Raw genomic sequence first — 21224 nt, 5'->3', positions numbered from 1 at the left:
CCACACTGGTTGCTGCCAGCTGCCACTCTGCAGGGCTTCCACGCATCCCTGGTGTTATCTTGTCATCCTTAGACTTTATGACCACCCTGGGGCTTCCTCAGGGCAAGCCTCCAGGCTTGCTGCCTCCGGACACAGAGCTCTGCAGGTTACAAATGTCTCTTCCTCATCTCTGGTCATGCTGAGACAGAGCTGGTAGCAAGTATTATTTTTTCCAACTCTATAAGATGATCTTTTGGAAGTTTGATTGAGTGGTATTAAGTAAATGAATTTAAATAGTATTGTCATTTTTCTTATTTTGGGTTGACTTACCCATGAGCAATTAGTATTTCTCTAATTGTTTAGATTTGACTTTTTGATTCCTGTAGAGTCTTTTAGGTTTGGATTTACATAGTGCCTGAGTATATCTTACAGATAATAGTCCCAAATATTTCATACCTTTTCTAGTTATTTTGAATAGAATTTCTCTTTCAGCTTCTCCTGATTTTTTTGGTAATATTCCAGAATATTGATGATTTATGTGGATTTATTTTGTATCCTACAATTTGTTAGTTGCTATTGACTCTTTAGAGTTTTTTAAGCAAATCATCATATCAGCTGCAAAAAGTAATAATTATGTTTCTTCTTTGCCTACGCTTATTTCCTAGAATTCTCTTTCTTGTTTTATTACTATAGATAGCAGTTCTAGGACTATGTTAAATAGTCGCAGTGATAACAGCTACCCTTGCTTTATCCTTGATCATATTGAAAAGTCTTCTCACTTTTGTCCATTACATATGTTTGCTCTTGGTTTTAGATAGATATTGTTTACTATATCGAGGAAAAGTCCAATACTCCTAATGAACACTAGTTCAAACATTTTAAATAAAATATTAGCAAATAGGTTACAATAGCATATTAGAAAGATTATACCCTATGACCAAGTTGGATTTATAACAAGAGTTCAGCGTTTGTCAACATAAGGATGACTATTAATAGAAATATCTATGTTACTAATAGAAATAATAAAAATCACATGATTATATCAATAGATGCTGGGGCTGTATCTCTTCCTGTCAGCCTCCCACTCTTATCTGTAGTCAGCTTCCCCTGGCCTGCACCATTAGGATCCGACTGTGCCTGATGCCACCTCCCAATCCCATGCCAACACTGCCAAAGCCCACATCTGGGCTTGCTGTCTACTCTGCCAGGATCAACTGCTACTCCTTGTGCCAGAGCAGAGTGTTACAATTTTGCTGCCAGTGTTGGGGCCTGATTGTCCCCTTCTGTGCCACACCTGCTTTCCCTTCCCCATGCAGAAGGTTACTGGGGACCTATGCTGATTGCCATCCTTTGTTCCTAGGATTTTAATAGAATATACTATTGCTAGAGCCAGAGACTCTGACTTTCTATGGTGGGAGAAAGACATAAAATATCACAAAAAGCAACAAATTCAGAGACTCTGATTGACTTGTTTGTGGGCTTTATTTCACATGGTAGCCATTTTTCTGGGGTTGTGGGGTTTCTGCTCCTAGGGGCTGAGTTTTTAATTCTTCAGGGGCCCCACAATAGAAGCGCTGCAGAGAGAGAATTACAATTCACAATTTGGGGATGAGTAGAAATATTTTTAACTGATGCAGCACTTTTGCCTGCTCTTGGTAAATTAGATGGAGGATACAATTTGCACCTCTGGACAACAGAGGTAACACCTGAATTACCTGGCCTTGCTTCTATCTTCTATATATTTCTTTATAGAATCTAAGTTGATTGGTGCATTCCCTGTGCAACCACATTGCTCTCTTCAGGGCCATTTTTCCTCTTCATACAGTGTAGAAGCTTGGGGTCTACACATATCTCCAGAATATCAATATCATGTACCTAGCTAGAATGATATAGATGGAATGACTTCATAGGGTCACAGAGAAAATGAAGAGAAGAGGCAGGAAGAGTCCAACAGAGAATGAGTAAAAGAGGTGATTAAAGCTAGTAGGTGATTATTACCTCCCTTCTTGGTTGCTACAGAGAAGAGCAGGAGGAGTTGAGTTTCCTTCATATGCTCTAACGAAATTTGACAAGGAGGGAGAAGTAAAGTTTCCCCCCCGCCAACCCCAGCCAGAAATAGGTATGGAGATGGCTTAAAAACCATTGGATAGGTTTGTACTTGGTGCAAAAAAGGCCAGTTATGCCTCTGATTATCCAAATTACAAAAACAAAGAGATTCAGTTGCTTCATTATGGGAAGAAGAGGACAGCCAGTCTATGGGAAGAGCCAAGATGGTAATGGAAGACTTGGGACCCTGCTACTGCATAAATTTGCATGTTTCTGGTCTGTGGTATTCTTCTTCTTTTTTTTAAAGGTCTATTGGTGTATTTTGTTTTTACATTTCCTAAATTTTCCCATGTATCTCTTCACCTCCCCACTCCTGGCAAACTATTCCATAGAACGAAGATTTTTTTAAAAGAAAAAGAGGAAAAAGAGGGAGGGAAACCACCAAAACCAATCAATACATCAAAAAAATTTGACAATATCTGAAATGTTCCTCACCCACAGGGTCGCCCCCCCCCCCATCTCTTTGATGGACTAGGAGGAGGCATCTTCTCTTATTTCTTCTTTGGAGTCATGCTTGATCTTTGTAATTCTGCAACATCCATTTCAACTGTTTTATGATTGTGTTCTTTCTTTTTTCTTTGTCATAGTCATTGTGTATCCCATTATCTTGGCTTTGCTTACCTCACTCTCTCTCAGTTTGTGCTGTGTTTCCATAGTTCTCTGTATTCAATATGTTTGTTGTTTCTTGGAGCACAGCAATATTCCTTCACATTCATGGACCACAGTTAGTTTAGCTGTACCCCAGTAAATGGACATCTACTTTGTTTCCAGTTCTTTGCCCCCACAAAAAGGGCTGCCATAAATGTTTGGGCGTATAAAGCTATACCTCTGCCTCTTGGTTTCTCTAGGTTTCTTCTAGGTTCAGCTCAGATTCTACCTTCTGTAGGAAGGATCTAGTGAGTCAATCAACTGACACTTGTTAAGCATCTACTAAATGTGCCAAGCACTCTGCTAGGCACCAGGAATACAAAAGAAAAAAAGGCAAAAGATAAGTCTCTGCCCTCAAGGAGCTCACAGTCTAATGGGAAGACAACGCTCAATCAACAATGTACAAATGATTTATATGGGAAAAGTTGGGGGTAGTAACAGTGGAAAGGCACTGAGATGGTGGGAATTCAGCTGGTAATTGAAGGAAGTTGGGGCGGGGTGATGAGTAGGGAAAGAATTCTAGGCATGGGGGACAGGCAGTGAAAATGATCAGAGTTGGGAGAGCAAACGTCTTGTAAGCAGGGAGGCCAGTGTCACTGGACCAAAAGTATGTGTCTGTCCCTCTAAGCTTACCCTCTAACTGCTTGGTATGTATTTTGTACGTGTGCTTTGTGTAAGGACAGATATCTCCCTGTTTAGAATGGAAGCTTCTCAGTCTTGGTACCCTACCCCCATGGCACAAAGAAGATGCTTCACATTGGAGCCAGAGATCTAGGGTTCAACTTTTATATCTCAAGTTTACTGCCTTGGTAAGACACGTAGCCTCCTTCTGAGTTTCCTCATCTAAAAAAATGATGGGGTGGTCCGTGGCTTTAGATCTGTGATCCTATGAAACCATCATACTTTAACTCCATTAATTCCTCCAATTCCAGTGAAACTACAAATGGCTTAGGAGTTGTTGTTGAGTCATTTTTCAGTTGTATCTGACTCTTCATGACCCCATTTGGGGTTTTCTTGGGAAAGATACTGGAGTGATTTGCCATTTCCTCTCCAACTCATTTTACTGATGAGGAAACTGAGGCAAACAGGGTTGAGTGACTTGCCCAGGGTCACACAGCGAGCAGGTTTCTGAGACTGAATTTGAACTCAGGAAGATGTGTCTTCCTGACTCCAGGCTGGGTGCTCTGTGCACTATGGTGCCATTTAGCAGCCCAAACTTAGGAGTTCAAGTGATGATAATTTACAGAATTTTGGAGTTGGAAGGGACCTCAAAGTCATCTAGCCCACCCAGTTTCATTAAATGAAAGGTGTTTATTCCAAGTTAAATTTTGGAAGGTCTATTCCACATCTCGATATTCCTCCCATGACTATTTATATTATTTCTTTAAGTCTTTTAGGTGAACGTTCTCAATCAGTTTTCATCTGATGGCAAAGGACTTTCAAACATAGGCTAAGTCAGAAGTCTATAAGGTAGTTTTGGAAGAATATAGATCATAGGATTTCAAAATATAAAGGAACTCAGAGGTCACCTGGAAACTGATTCGTGGAATTTTACATTTGGAAGGGACCTCAGTGACCCTTCGGTTTTATCTATTCCCACAAAGAATGTCCATTATCACTTCCCAGGCAAGTGGTCCAGTCTTTGCTTGAAACCCCCCCTCCAAGGATAAGGACCCCCTTGCCACCTCCTTAGACAGCCCATTCCTCTGCTGGACAACTGTGATTGTTAGAAAATTTTACTTGACCCCCAAGTATAAATTGACTTCTTTGCATCTTCTACCCATTGCGTTTTGATCCCAAACAGAACAAAATCTAATTCTCCACCCCCCACCCCTGCCCATGACAGCCCTTCAAATACTTTGAAATAGCTAACATGACCTCTCTGAGTCTTTTCTTCAGCAGGTGAGACATGCCCAGATTCTTTAACTGATTCTGTTACATCATGGCCTCATGGACTCAAGCCTTTGATCATTCTGGCTGCTCTCCTCTGGACATTTTCCATCTCATCAATGCCATTCAGAAACTGTTGTATCCAGAATTGAACACAGTACTCCAGATATAGTCAGATCAGGCTCTTATTCTGGAAGCTTCGGCCGCCCCATGCAGGCCAAGCTAATCTCTGTTTTTTGTTTTGTTTTGTTTTGTTTTTTGGCTGCCACATCATATTACTGATCCATGATGTTTCACCTAAAACGTCCAAATCTTGTTCAGATCAACTGCTGTCCCACTCGACTTCCAACATCTTGTACTTGACAAGCTGATTTTTGTGAATCCAAGTATGACTTTATATTTATCCCTATTGGGGTTCATCTTATTAGATTCAACCCAATGAATCAACTAGTCTGTCAAGATCTTTTTGTATCCTGACTCTGTCGGCCAGGGTGTTAGCGATTCCTCCAGCTTCATGTTATCTGCAAATGTGCTGAACATGCCGTCATCTATCCAGTCATCCGAGTCGTGGATAAAAACCTTCAGTATCACAGGATCAGGCACAGATCCTGTGGGTACACTAGTAGAGACCTCTAACCAAGGGGGCATTGAGCCACCAAAAATGACTCTTTGGGTCTAACCATTTAATCAGTTCTATACCCCCGTATTGTATCCCCCTATTGTCACCATTTATTTTGATTAATCTTCTTCTGACCCTGTCATGTCTTTTACACTCACATGACATAATCAAAGTTCATTAGAATAGAATAGGTCCTCATTGGAATATTCATTCTCTCTCATTACTGTTAACCAATCAGAGTTGATTGCCACCCTCAGGAACACCCACTCTTCCAAGGGCATATACACTGTGATCCTACCTCCATGAGGGGACTTTGGCATTCAAGAGTGCCACTGACCTCTTTTATTAATAAAATGCTACCATTATTAATAAAATGATTATGTCTCTTGAACTTTTTTCAACACCACAATACTCATGAGGTCCATTTTGTCTCCCTGTGTTGGATGTCTGCTTTCTCTTGCTGGTTGCCTAAACATTCAACATATGCATTTAGAAATATGAGACCACGAGTTTTATTTCTGGCTTTACTCTTAGATTTTGTTTAGTGTTAACTCCTGGGCATCTTGACTGAGATTCTTCCTCCTTCATTGTGGTCATTCTCTATGGTATCTAGCTTGCAGGGTATGCTTTAAGAAAGGATTGCTTTCAATTTTTGTGGGGGGCTGAAGATTCTTCACTCTCTGCTCTCCTTGGTATCTATAAAATATTAATGTGAAGTTATGTGAATAGCTTTGAGCTATTATAGCTTAAAATTATATTAAAGCTTTTGGGATGTGCTGTATTTGAGTGTAAAAGGGGACTGGCCAATGAGAGACCAGCCCTTTGTGATCACATGCAGCCTGCTTGGTTGATGAAATCTTCCATGTGGACTTCAAACTGTGGGCAGGTTTTTTATGACCATTTCCTATCTGCCTACCACATAGGCTGGTCTCTTAATTGGCTGTGGAGTTGGAACTAAGTGTGTAAACAAAAGACTCCCATGGGAGCACATTTTCCTTCTTGATGGTAAACAAGGGAGATAAGCTTCTGAGAGACCCTGAATGAAGAAGGAGCCTCAGGCCCTCTCCCTCCAAGAGCCACATAAAGCCTCCAGCTCATGGCCCTGTTCCTGGGGAGAGAGGACAGAGTCCTAGCATCACTGGTTTATTCTCCCTACCAGAGTAGATGTGGCACCATGAGCACTTCGCCCTGCTATTACTTCTGTCCAAGTTGTTTTTATTATTTCCTGACTTAAATGAAGAAATATTGGAGACAGAATGAACTAGGCTGGGACCTTGTGTGCTTTGAGAGGTCATAGAAACTAGCCACCCGAGCCCCAGTGACGGGAGTCCATGCCAGTTTGTGGTCAGATGAGTAGGGCGAAGAGTGAAGCCTGGAGCAATTTCGTAGTGGATGGAAACCAATCAGTAGAGAGGAGTTCGTCATCTTCATTCAGAAGGGAAGTGAATGTACTGTTGAAATTGCTTTAAGTTTGAGGCTACTCTACTCAGAGACCAAAGTAATAGAGGGGAGAGTGTGCTCCCAGGGGCGTAAAGGGGAAATGGTTATATTTCTATTTTTGTTATATCTTAGTAGATAACCTTTTGGAAAGACTAATTGATGTTAACTGGTTAAATGAGACAGGAGTGCTAATTATTGGGTCAATCGAAGATATAATGGAGATATTAAATGTAACTGTTGATTGATATGGTGAGAACACTCCAGAAGGGGTCTCAAGCCAATGGTATTAGAAATATGTTCCACTATGCCTTAGGGGTCTCCCTAGAACCCAGAGAAGTTTTATTCTTCATGTGGGTATTCAACTTCCCAGTGAGAGTGAGAATTGGGATAAGGACCCCCGGAGGATATAAGGGTTATATTACTATATGAAGGTTTTTGTTTTATTTTTTATATTTGTGTTGTCATTAAGTAATCTAGACCTAGAATTAAATGGTCCAGATCTGACATTTTCTTAGTACAGTTTTCCCTCTTGTCAATCTTTTCAGTCCAAAGACTGTTTGATTAGATTTGCAAGACTCCCAAAAAAGTATTCTTACCAACCTTTATTAGGGACACTCCATCCCTGGCCAGGAGGCTTGGCATCTCATTCTCAAACATCACTTTCTTAGCCAGCTATTTGCTTCCCAAATTAATTTTTCACTTTTGCATTCCTTGACTTCAGAAAGCAACAGTGAGGACATTACAGCTCATACATTCAATTTCTTGCCCAAGCCTTCATAATCATTGGCAATAATTTGAATCTAACCTGCTATTTTATGGATGAGAAACAGAGCCCTCCCTCAAAGGACGAGTGGCTAGCTCAAGATCACGCAGTTAGTGAGAGAGACATGGTTTGAATCTAAGTCCCTCTGTTATCCAGAATACGTCATCTTCCCATTGTTCTAAATTAAATATGAAGCCAGGATGTGCTGAATTATTTGTTCACTCCTTTAGGGTTCTCGAGATACCCAATCTTCACAAGAATTTTCAATATCTGGACAAATGCACAAGCTAATTCATAATCATTTATTGTAAATCACTCTGAAATGTACACACCTTTAATGGACAAATTAACACTGTTAAATACCCTCTGTATCAGGTACATTATGAGGACAATTTCATATTGGAATCATTTCTTTAAAAAATTTTCAATTTAAAATCCTACATCTTTCCTAAAATTAGTTGTCTTCAAAGTGCTCCAAATGCCAACAATGTAACGCTTTTCTCTTGTGCTGACTAACACGGAACGCCACGGGCACTATGCTCCATTAATTCAACATGCTCCCTACCAGGCAACTTGACACACATTAAAAAAAATTTAGAAGCTCATTGTGTAATCATCATTTTCTATTTTGATGCTAACTTAATGAATGCTGCATGCACTTAAATGTTAGTAGACACTGAATTCTAGATAAACGCCAGTTAATTATGATCTGACTGCCTGATGTGGAAAATTAATGGACTTATTTGAGAGAGTAGCTGAAATACCCATGCACCAGTGACAGTGATTGATGACACTAGAAACCAGCTCTGTCAACTTGTAAATGAGAGCTTTGTTTGGCACCAGGCATATTTGCACTAGACTCCTTTACAAATGACACTGGCTATGAAGATAGACAAAAGGCAGGCTGGAGTAGTGGAGAGAATGCTAGCCTCGAAGCTAGGAAGACCTGGGTTAAAGTCCTACCTTTGTCCCATCCTGGCTGCGTGACTCTGGGTGAGTCACTTATTCTCTGAGTGCTCTGGGTAACTCTCTAAGACTGCAAATTGCAGAGAAGGAGTCAAGCTACATCAGTAGAGGGAGTTTCCTCATCTGGGAAGTTCCCATACAAATAAAATCATAGGTCCAGACCATAACCCTACGAGGAGAGATGAATCACAGGTCCAGACCGTAACACTATGAGAAGAGATGAAGTATTTAAGCAAGCCACAATTTACAGGACCAGCTGGGTGTATAACTTTAAACACAAAGTTTGCAGAGCAGAAAACAAAATTAGCAAAAAAACTGAAGTATCAGTAAGCTTAGTAACAAGGTAAAAAATAAGAGAGGCATTTCCCTTTTTCTCTTCTATATTATTTTAAGTCAACTTTTCTCTTTCCTAGAAGAAAACAAAACAATCCCAGCCCTTGAATACACTTTCTTAAGAAGCATACTTAAATTTCCCTCTTTTGTTTGTTTTCTCACTCCGTCTACTGGATTCTTCATGTAGTATATCTCAAAAGCCATGTTTGATTAGTTACTAAAAAAAATTTCAAGCCATAACTTAGAAAGACTATTTAATTCCTTCATCCAGTCAGGGTCAAGACCACGTATAAGTTTGTGACTGTACATTTGACATGTAACTATAAAGACTATTCCATATCCTACATCTTGGAACACTAACATTAAATAACATCTATGCTGACTTTTCCTCTTACATTTCAATTAGGAGTTTGATTTGAGACATTAGACAAGCTGATTCTTAAAACAAATCACCCCAAAACAAAACCACAACAGATTCCCCCCACCCCCAACAAAATGAACATCAAGACTGCATTGCTCAAAGCAAAAAAACCAATAAGTAAACAGCATAAATTTTGGATAAAAGGTCAAATAGTCAAGCACTGCCATCCCCAGTCCTCTCTTTACGGGATTGGATCATCTGCTTGGGAACCCGTTTAAGATCAGTGGCCAGCCCTAACCAGGACATGAAGTCAATGAACCATGTGGTCGGGTTGAATTTTAAGCCAAATTCACTGGCAGAATAATCGAATGGGAAGGTGTGGTGGTAATTATGGAAGCCTTCACCTAGAAAACAAAGAAAACAGTTAAGAAAATCAGTCAGCTTCTTTCGAGGTAGAATGCTGATGCAAAATAATAATAGTAATTACAAAAGACATTTGGATACCACTTCAGTCTGCAAAGCCCTTTAACATTCATTTGAGCCTCACGAGAGGCTCTGAGGTAGGTGTCTTGGTTCAGGTCAATGATAACAGTGTCAGAGAGAAAAACAATTTTGAAAGACTTTTTAGAACTCTGATTAATGCAATGACAAGCCATGAGTCCAGAGGACTGAAGATGAATCTCACCACCCAACTCTCACCAGAAAAGTCAGGGACAGAGAATTCAAAATGGGACCTATATTTTTCGACATAGGCAAATAAAGGAATTTACTTTACTGAGCTATGCATACTTATTGTGAGGGTTTTGTTTTGTTTTATTGTTCAAATATGGGAAAGATGGGAGGAAGAGATAATAAATTAATGCTTATAAAATAAAATTTAAAATAAAGTTTTAAAACCATATTTAGTAAGGATGCAATAAAATTGTCCTCTATACTTAATTGGCACAGGAGACTTATGTTTGAACTGTTGACATAGCTTCCCAGTCAGGCATATAAGGTCAGGGCACCAGGAGTAGGAGGAGTTCCTTACATTTGATTTTCCTGTTGCTTTGAACATCAACACATTTAACTAGTGTCCATATGGAAAAGAGGGGAAGTACCTCCAATTGAGCCATTACTGTATCTTTGCTGGTTATCTTTACTATAATATTAAGTAAACTTTTTTTGTTAAAAGTTTTTTAAGTAGCAGTGAAGAATGGTGTAAGACTTAAATAATCATGAATGCATCTTTCACCAATTTTTAACTACATATAGAGGAACCATATACTCTTGTTAGAGATCCAGGAGGGTACTGGAGCAGCTCAAATAAGCTCTCAAGAGCCAGTTGTTAAATTTTTAATGTGAGCTTTGGCACCTTGGAACCCCTTGGAAATTGGCAAATGCTACAAATCTGAGCTTAATTTGTTGTTTTGTTGATTTCAGGAAACAATGGGAAAATGTTAATAACACAGATTAAATTTAAAAGTGTGTCTGGCAAACATTTCCCACCCACCCCCACTTCTTAACTCATTTTTCACCATTGCTGGCACATCCCTGTATAGATTCTATACCGCTTTTTGGATCCAGTAATTAGATCCATCTCCTACCTCGTTGCCAAGTTTTTCATCTCTCTACGCTACCTTAGGGCAGAAAGGGCTTCATTCTTTGTTTTTGTATCCCCATGCCTAGCACAGTGCCTGACACATAGTAGGTATTTAATCAATGTTGATTGATTATGAAGGGGATGGCTTCAGAGACGTGAGAAGAACCAGAAGAACTATTTGTACAATAACAACAATGTTGTCAAAACAATCAATTTTGCAAAGTCTTGGGAACACTGATCTACCCAACCAACTACAGTTACAGAGAACTCATGATAAGACAGGCTACTCATCTCCTGATAGAGATGTGATGCACTCAGAATACAGATGGCAACATATTTTTTTGACATGGCCAGTGTGGAAATTTGTTTTGTTTGACTTACATGTTTGTAAGAGAGGATTTTGTTTTTCTTGCTTTCTCAGTGAGAGGGAGAGGTGGGAGAAGGAGAGAAGGTAGATCTTCATTTGAAAAAAAATTAAAAATTTAATTAAAAAAAGAGGAAAACACAAGTGTCCATCTACTTGGAAAAATGCTGATTTATTGATTTCTATCAAGAGTCTCTGTCTGACTTAGGGGCAGATAGTCCATGTAACTCCCAGCTTGATTTCTGCATGTGAAACCTGTCACCTCTATTTAGACCAAGGCTACTCTTCCAGGAAACTGCCAAGGATTCTTGGGGCCCAGGATCCCCCAAGATCTCAACTCTAAAAGAGCTGCTCTCCTATTCAAATGGGTAGGAGTAGGAAAGACAGAAAAATAAAAGTAAGCCCAAAGAATAAGACCATTGTCCTTTCTTTGCTTTACCTCATTCCTGGATAAAAGAAATGTATGTATAAAGCAGAATAATCCTTTCCAGGCTTTGAACCTACTCAACACCTCCAATTAGAAGGTGATTTAAGCTGTTGTTCACTATATGTCACCAAATCGATAATAAGAAATAATAATAATAATAATTTTTCTTAATATAAGAAAAAAGCAGATCTATAAGATAAGTAGGGAACAAATACAAATATGGGAGACCAAGAGATAATTCCTCAAAGAAAAGTGATAAAAGCATATAAATAAACAGTTCTCAAAAGAATTGGACACCATTAACAGACATATACTAGATTGTTCTATATCCCCAATAATAAGAGAAACACAAATCAAAATAATTCTGAGGTTTCATCTCACACCAAGCAAACTGACAAAGGAGACAAAAGATGGAGGGAGTCAACGCTGGAGGGATTGTGGAAAGACAGGTAAATACATTGTTGATGGAGCTGTGAATTGGTCTGATCATTCTATTTTTTTTTTGGTTGGGCAATGGGGGTTAAGTGACTTGCCCAGGGTCACACAGCTAGTCTGATCATTCTAGAAAGCAATTGGAATTACGATAAGGTAACTACAATGTCCATACCTTTTCACTTAAAAAAGGTATGGTTTGCAAAGTTCGCTCTCTCTCTCTCTCTTTCTCTCTCTCTCTCTCTCTCTCTCTCTCTCTCTCTGTCCCTCCCCTCTGCCCCTCCTCCTCTCTCTCTCTTTCTCTCTCTCTCTCTTCATATAAATATATGTGTATGTATCCCCTCCTTTGCTCCTTTGATCCTCATAACAACCCAGTGAGATCGATGCTATCATCATCTCCAATAGATTAGAAAACTGAGGTGTAGAAAAGTTAAGTGACTTTCAGAGGTCTTCCTGACTCTAAGTCCAACACTGTATCCACCATGCCATACTGTCAAAAACAGAAGGAAAGGTCCCATATATTACAAAATATTTAGAGTAGTACTTTTTATCATAACAAAACACAGGAAGCAAAATAGATGCTCATTGATTAGGGAAAGGCTAAACTGGGGACACAGGAGTATATTGGAATATTACTGTGCCATTAGAAATGATGCATACGGAGAGTTCAGAGAAGTATGGGAAGACATATGAACTGATGAAAAGTGAAGTAACGAAAATAATATACCTAATGAGTACAACAATGTAAACAGAAAGAACCACAGAAAGTCTCAAAGTGTTATTCTATTTTCTTATTTTATATTTACTGTCTTATATTTTTCTTTTATATTTTTAATAAGAGATTTTATATTTATTTTTTAAAATTATCTTCTTATTTTTATCCTGAAGAAAATAAGAGAAAATGCAGCTCCCTCCCTCTTTAGGTGAACTAATACTCATTCACTGATTCAGACTCCCAGGTTGAATGAGTTAACTCCCCCTAGGTTAAATTGCCATGAGAAAACAATCTAATTATACCTTATTATTATTATTATTATTATTATTATTATTATTATTTTGTTGTTATTCCTCAAAGAAAAATCTTTTTCACTGAGTTATATTTACATCAAACACTCCACTTTTATAGAGAATCAACAGAAGAAATGTCCATTAAAATAAAATATCTTCACTGTCTGCTGAACAGTGGTTGAAGAGATGTCCACCTTACTCCCAACATCCCTCATCTAAGAATCCATTCAGGACTGAGGGTTGGTCGTAGGCAGAGGAGAAGATGGGTGGAGTAGAGGGAAGGAAAAAGACTTCATCTCCTGATGAATTTGCATACTTACTTTATTAAACAATGAGAACTACCTTCCTTCTTTGCCTTAGCTGCCTGGAAATGGAGCTAAATTTGAGACTTAATAGCAACATCTAATTCATTCCAGATGCCCAGTAAAGTTTGCTTTCTCTATCTCTGTCAACTGGATTTAGTCCCATTTTTATTTTTATTTTGAATTGTCTCACTTTGTGTTGTGTTTAATTTTGTAAGCTGCCTCTGATTCCTTTTGCAAACACTCATGGCACAAATCCTAAATAAGGATACTTTATATGCTAACAGCCCAGTGAATGAGACAGACAATCCACACTATAGATTTGGTTACCATATGTCCTGAATTCTGTTGGAAATAGCAATTTCAAGAAAGCAAAGTGTCCTTTAAGGATCTTTTGCCAAAGGAATATTATTTATTAGACTGTATGTCCCAGTTTGCCCAGAGGTAGCTGATGGCATGGTTGATAGAACTCTGGGCCTGGAGTCAGAAAGACCTGAGTTCAAATCTGGACTTACAGATACTTAGTAGCTGTCTGACCCTGGGCAAGTCACTTAATTTCTATCTGCCTCAGTTTCTTCAACTGTAAAATAGGGATAATAATAGTACCTACCTCCCAGAGTTGTGAGGAAGATCAAATGAGCTGAAATTTGTAAAGCACGTGGCATTAATGAATGCTTTTTTCCTTCCTTTCTTTTGAGTTGTGAAATGCCATTATAGTGATCAGAAGAGGCTACAGCGATCAGGAAAGACTTCCCCGAGGGAAACAGGACTTCAATGGAGCCTTGAGGCATACGCAGAATTCAGAAAAGGGGAGAGATTGTTCTAGGCTAAGGAATTGAGTTTCCAAATCTCCCACCTTGGTATACATGTGATGATAGTCTATACAGAGAAATGACATGTTTAGGGAGAGGCAGATGCAAGGCAGAAGGAAAGGCCCAGTGGTTTTTAAGGTTCTGCAGCAAGGCAGATGATAAGGTTCAGTTAGCAAGCAACCCAGATTGGCTGGAGCCTCAAGGGGATTTAAAGCTAGTGTACAAACACATCTTTTTCAATGTTGGGTTCAACTGGTAAAGTCTTATTTGGTTTTGATACTGAACCATTTGACAGTGTCAAGGACTCAATGACGAGAGTCCTCGGCTGCCTCCGCTGCTTTGGCTAGACTGGTTTGCCGACCCCATTGGCAGCAGTTGCTCAACAGCTGAGGTTGATGGTAAAGGTGATTGTGTGGCCACGTCTTCAGTGGGGTTGGTCTACCAAATGGTGACAGTGGACACTGGGATGGATGTAGAGCTGGTGGTATGGGGGATGGGATGCTGCTACTTATCTTGGGGATGTGTTTTTGGGTCACCTACACCTAGGGCTGAGGGGAGGTGGGGGTTATGGCAATGCTTTGCTCTGCTTTGCTTTGCTTTGACTTGCCTACTTGCTCGTGGTGGTTGGTGTTGATGACGGTGATAATGGTGGGGCTATATCTCTTCAGAAGCCAAGCGGAACAAATCTACACATCATAATCCTTCAAATAACTGAAAACAGCTCTCATATTTCCCATAAGTCTTCTGTTTTCAAAGCTGAAACATCTGCTGGGAACCTTTCCCTCCATTTCCCAATATGCCAGTTTATGAAATTATCAGATAAATGGCAGCAATTCTACCAAATTCTATCAAAAGCATATGGATTGACAGTGTTAGGATGAGTTTCAGTTAAAAAAAAAGATATAATAACAATAACAAAGAGGGTAAAACTGCACGGTGAGTAGCATTGGTTCTATATCATACCTATGTTCAATTCCACTATTACTGTAGGTGTTTGATCAAGGGAGGTTTCTCAGTCAAATTGATGAACTTACAAGAAGTGAAGCCTTTGTTTGATACTTCTGAAAGTATCTTTCTATGGAGGATGTGAACACACCCAAATGCATATCCCTCAAGGGACTTGGGATATCTCCCGATTAAGTCTTTGAGACTTGGGATGTCTCTGAAATGATATGGTTGGCTTATACTCCTATGGAATGGACATAGAAGGGGAATATTCCTCATGCCCTTGTTGTAGCCCTGGGAGGGCAACAGATTCATGAACAGACCTGGGTCCTTGCCTCCATAGGAGCCATTAACGGCTGCCTTGAAGGCATAAGAAACCTCAGAGCAGAGGTCTTGGCCTCAGCCTCGAAGCTGTGAAGAGGGAACCTCATTGTTCAAGTGGTGAAAGTTTTTGAATCCCAGCCTCTTGGATAGAGGAGGGTAGATTTTCTTCATAGCATGATCCCAGAATCCAGCCTTTGAAACAGAGCTGGGAGATTTCCAAGGCAGCACTGGCCTTGGGGGATGGCTTCTCAAGCCACTTCAGATCTTAAGTTCTATAGTCTAAGCTTCTGTTAGAGGAGGAGTCCCTGAGAGTCCCTGAGTGGTGCCAGCCTTTTGTAGGGAAGAGGGTTGAGCACCTGGCTCTTGTAGCTAGAAGAGTAGCAGTGGACCACAGGTCAGCCAGAGACCTGTAATTGCATTCCACTATTACCTTAAGTTGTTAACTGAGGGAAATCCCAGGGAATGGGAAGGCTGTTTCCCAATGGGAAAGCGGTTTCCATCTGGGGACAGTCTAAGCTCTGAGTAGCACCATTAGCCTAGATATCTATATTCACCTTTATGGGGTTAAAAGTGAGATCCAGGGGCAGCTAGGTGGCGCAGTGAATAGGGCACCGGTCCTGAAGTCAGGAGGACCTGAGTTCAAATCCAGTCTCAGACCAAACATTTGACACTTACTAGCTGTGTGACCCTGGGCAAGTCACTTAACCCCAATTGCCTTTAAAAAAAAAAAGCAAAAAAACAAAAAAAAGTGAGATCTATCAGAATGTTGGGGATTTCCTGTCAAGTTACTCCAAGCTTGTTTCTCCCAGAGGGGAGCCTATGAAAGGCAGAACTCACCAGAAACGAGGGAGAATTGCGGTTTTTTATTTATGGGTTATATGTCCTTTATGTGTTTCATGCATTATTTATAGGTTCCTATGAGTCCTTTTTATTTTCTCCATTTTCTATGGGGTGAAATATAGGCTGTCTTGTACCTGAAAGCTGTATTAGTACCTTAAATATTTGTGTGGAATCTGGGGGACCTATTTTACCCACATTTGTGGAGATACAAGCTCTATTCTGAGATTTTCCAAGAATGGAAGCTCTGGGTGGGGGCATAATGAGCCAAAGAGAGATTATGATTTTTGGGGGTAAGATTACACCTGGTGCATATGAGCCAAGAGTCTGTGGGACCTGGGCTGCAAGTTGCATTATGATCCCTAATCCTTTGGGGTGTTAATTTGTGTGCCTATGAGCTCATGGTTTTTATAAGAAAACTCTGCTGTACTGTTTCTATTTCTATAAAGCTTATGATCTCCTTTCTTCCTACCTTTCTCACTCAAAGATGTGGTCTTTGTTTTTATAGCTGTGGTTGCCGTGGCACTCTATAAAGCAATTAATTAAAGCCCACAATTAGCCAAAGCTGTTTGTGTGGAGAGGGTAACACCCACTTCTTCAGCCATTACTGATGGCTCTTCAGGATTCCCATATGACTCCCCACCACCCAATCCAAGTCAGAACTCCCTTGCTCTCATACTCCCCACTCACCAATTGCACCCAAAGTGACAAATGGGTTCTCCCGGGGGCTGATGTGCTTGTCATAGGGCCGGTTACCATACATATGGGCAGCACTGTTGACCAACCAGGTAACATTGAGGGAGATGGTGTAACGGAGGATGAAGGCCAGGAAATAGGAGTTCCATAGACTCTCTCCCCAGGCATACCAGGGCACCAATGTGGGTACAGCAAAGCACATGAGCAACACAGTGGTCTTATAGTACCTGAAAGACAAGATGGCAGAAAAGCTGTAAGCAGGACCTCACTGTCACTGGAAAAGAAGAGAAAGAGCTAATTACTGGAAGGGGCCATCCTTGTCCAAGAGACAGTCAACAGGCCAGCTCTTCCAACACGTCCTGTGGAGACAATAATCCATTGTGCCTCCATTCTCTAGACAACTTTCAAGAATCAGTTAATCAATATTTTTCCACCACTTCTTTGGAAAATGTAGTGTCAATATACATGTCATATATCACCATTAAAAAATTCATTCTAAAAAGGAATGTTCCCTGCCCTTAAATTGTTTACATATAAAACTAATCATTCAAACAGCTTACATAATAAATAACATTTGTACGAATATTTTACAAATGCTTTTACATCATCATTATCATCATAGCTAACATTTACATAGTGATTTAAGGTTTACAAAGCCCTTTGCATACACTATCTCATTTGATCTTCGCAATGAGATAGGTACTATTACTATCCTTGTTTTACAAGGAAGGAAACTGAGGCTTAGAGAGGCAAACAACTTGCCCAGGATCATATGGTTAGTAAATAGGAGCAGGATTCAAACTCAGGTCTTCCTGAATCTAATTTTATCTTCACAACAATTTTGGGAGGGGATGTAGGTTAATTAGGTTGAGTTAAGAGATTAAGCGACTTCTACAGAGGCACAGAACAGGATTCAAACCCAGGTCTTCTGTCCTCAAGTTCCATGCTCTTTTCACTGTACTGGACATCAACATGTGAAACCATCCAATATGTGTACTTTGATGGAAAGAACATTGAACTTGGAACTGAGTTTGAATACTGTGTGACCTTGGTTAAGTCATTTGCCTTGCTGAATCTCAGTTTCCTCATCTTTAGAATGAAGTGGTTGGTCTAGATGACCTCTATGTTCCTTCCAGCTCCAGATCTAATATCCAACGTGACAAAGCTTGGCCACACAAAACCAAGTTCATTTTTGAGACAAAAAGAAACCAAGAGAAGATAAAGAGGCAAAATCAGTTATCTCGATCTTATTAAATAATGAGTGGATTATTCATAGCTCCTCATTTTTCAGTCTCTCTCATGCCATACCAATGGATGCTCTTCTGAAGAAATTGGGTGAAAGAGAAGCAGGGAAAATGAAGAGGAGAGGGGGACAAAAAAAGAGAGAGACAGAGAGAGAGAAAGGGAAGGAGGGGGGAAAGAGAGATTAAGGCAGAGACAGAAACAGAGAATGAGAAACAGAGATAAAGAGGCAGAGGGATACAGAGAAAAGGGGGGGGAGGGAGAGAGGGAGATAGACATTAAGACACAGAGAAAGACACAGGGATAAAGAGACAGAGACAGGAGGGAAAGAGGAAGAGAGAGACAGAAAAGAGACACAGAGGTAGAGAGAAGGAGAGAGTGATGGAGATAGTAAGACAGAGGAAGAGACAAGGATAGACAGACAGGAGAGAGAGAGAGAGAGAGAGAGATTGTGACACATTCTGCCAGGGTCACAATCCTGAGGCTGTCCTTGAAAATCTTTCCCTGAGCTCCAGACATGCATCTATATGATCATCTTAGACCTTCTAAGCCTTCCCTTGTTTCTAGTATGAGTCCCTGCCAGTCCTTCCCCTGGGGTTGTGGGTTCTTTCCTTCCCATCCCCCACCCCCTTAAAAAAGACTCAAGCAGCTGGCTTCAGTTAATTACAATCTCAGGTTCTCATGGGTTATACCACTGCAATTCAGCTAAGCTAAAGTCACTTTAAAAAACCCCAATCATTTAGATCACCACTCATGGGGTTTCCTTGCTTAATAACATTCAGATCTAGAAAGTCCCAGCTAACAACGCTCAGAATAATTCCCCTCTGCCTTCCTCTCCCCCTGCTACTTCCCCAGCACTTGTCGGGTCTTTCCTCACTTAACGAGCTGCTTTTTTGGGGGAGTGGAAGAAAGGAAATGTTTCTGTCTTTAGACTTGAGTGCTTCCTTGAACTAGACACATTCACTTAGTTAGAACTGAGCTGGACATGAATTGATCAAACCTTTCCTCAGTGGTCCTGAAGCCAGCATGGAGGGAGACGCTGCAGCTTTGTATTGGCCAAAATAGAGGACCAAATGCAGAAGTTTTGCTGCTGACAGATAGACTTGATAAAAGTAGGAAAGGTGGAGAAAAACGACTTTGTCTATTTCATTTACCTTTTTGTTCTGGCCTAAATTCATATATACATATACATATATATACATATATATATATATACACACATGTACCAGTACGTGTGTGTATGTGTATGACAGAGAAACAGGGTGATAAAGAGAAAGAGACAGAAGGAAATAGAGAAAATAAAGAAATAGAGAGGTGGAGAAAGAGACAGAAACAGACAATAAGAAACAGAGACAGAGAAATAGAATGACAGAAACAAAGACAGAGAAATATAGACAGAGAGAGACTGAAAAAGAAGAAAGAGAGGGGGATGGGGAAGAGAGGAAGGGAGATAGGGAGAGACAGAGAAACAGAGAAAGAGACTACACACACAAATACATATATGTGTCATATATGTATGCGTAGATGTGCGTGTACGTATATACATACATACATACATACAGTCAGAGAAGTTATTTTTGCCCAAGATAAATGACTGTGATTTTCTTTAAAATAAAAATATTTAATCCTAGCCTAGAGAGTTCTAGGGCAGATAGCTGGCACAGTGGACAGAGCACCAGGCCTGGAGTACGGAAGATCTCGGTTCAAATCCAGCCTCAGGCACTTTCTAGCTGTGTGACCCTGGACAAGTCACTTCACCCTGTTTGCCTCAGTTTCCTCATCTGTAAAATGAGCTGGAGAAGGAAATGGCAAACCACTCCAGTATCTTTGCCACGACGACGCCAAATATGGCGACAAAGAGTCAGACATGACTGAAATGACTCAACAACAAACAGAGCTCTGCCTGGTTTTTGTTAGCTGGGTAGAGTGGCTCACAGCCTCTGGCCATCACTAAGGAGCTATATCATCAGGAAGAAGCTTTCTAGGCCTTTCACTCTATCAGAATGGAGCTGAGGTGCTCGGTAGGTAGTTCTGAAGAGATGAAGCTTAGAAGCTGATAGCATAGAGCCGCCAGAAAGACTCAGAGAGTGACATATTAACCCAAAGGGGAGGAAGGAAGGAAAGAAAGGGCAAAGGGGGCGGGGTGCAGCGTCCACCCCCTGTCCAGGGGCAGAAGAGCAGAAGTGCTCCATGATGTGATGCAACGCGATGCCCGGGTGTGGATCCAGCAGAGACCAGCGTGACGACATCACTAGAGGACATCAGTCTGTCTGTAGTGTCTCGACATGTGCCCAGGTCACACATGTTCCCTATAGGTGTGTCCCCATGCATTCTTCCTATGCCTGTCCACTCCTCCTCCTGATGGTGAATTAATTTATGGGAGACATGTTACTTTTATTACTGTTTCAGGAATGCATGTGATTTAAACTAATTGCACCTGGCTAACTCAGGGGTGGGGAACCTGCAGCCTCGAGGCCACACGTGGCCCTCTAGGTCCTCGGGTGAGGCCCTTTGACTGAATTCAAACTTCCCCTTAATAAAAGGATTTATTCTGTAAAACTGTAAAAAAAAAAAAAGACTTAATAAAAGGATTTGTTCTGCTAATTGGTTAAAGGGGGGGGGGGGTCATGAGCCATGATTCTGAGTAAATGTATACTCATAGAATACTTTGAACCTGTGATAAATTTTCTGGGTGTTCCCCAGAACACCTCAAGTCCAATATGCAGTTATTTTGCTTATTTCCTGGCTTTTTGTAAACTTGGCTTCAGACTAGAAAAAAAGTTACTCTGACCTTATCCCTTCTTCACTGATTAATCTGAGGTGGGACATAGGAGAGTGAGGCAAGAGATAGTGGTTTGGAGAACCCCTTTCTCCTATAGAGTAGGTTCTGGAAACTCCATTAACATATTAACCAAGACAACATTGTATACAATTGTATACAATATTGTTTTAAGAATGACTTTGGGGGCAGCTAGGTGGCACAGTAGATATAGCTCCAGCCTTGGAGTCAGGTGGACCTGAGTTCAAATTTGGTCTCAGACACTTGACCCTTACTAGCTGTGTGACCTTGGTCAAAGTCACTTAGCCCCATTGCCTAGCAAAAAACAAAAAGAATCAGTAAAACAAAAGTAAAAGAATGAAAAAATAG

At 40.4% G+C, this 21224-nt stretch overlaps 1 protein-coding gene across 1 annotated transcript in view; it reads right to left on the bottom strand.

Moving 5' to 3' along the window:
• Positions 1–7803: 7803 nt before the first annotated feature.
• Positions 7804–21224, bottom strand: part of SCD5 (stearoyl-CoA desaturase 5) — a 76874-nt gene continuing 63453 nt past the window's right edge. Inside the window, exons 4-5 of the mRNA XM_027854562.1 lie at positions 16829–17061; positions 7804–9509 (exon numbers count right to left, since the gene is read on the bottom strand). Of these exons, the coding sequence (XP_027710363.1) occupies positions 9319–9509; positions 16829–17061 (424 nt within the window). The 3' untranslated portion in view covers positions 7804–9318. The remainder of the gene's footprint in view (positions 9510–16828; positions 17062–21224) is intronic.

The sequence above is a fragment of the Vombatus ursinus genome, unplaced genomic scaffold (genome assembly GCF_900497805.2).
Source record: "Vombatus ursinus unplaced genomic scaffold, bare-nosed wombat genome assembly UNPS02010461.1, whole genome shotgun sequence".
Lineage (NCBI taxonomy): Eukaryota > Metazoa > Chordata > Mammalia > Diprotodontia > Vombatidae > Vombatus > Vombatus ursinus.
The sequence above is the reverse complement of the archived record's forward strand: the minus strand, read 5'-3'. Positions and strand labels throughout refer to the sequence as shown.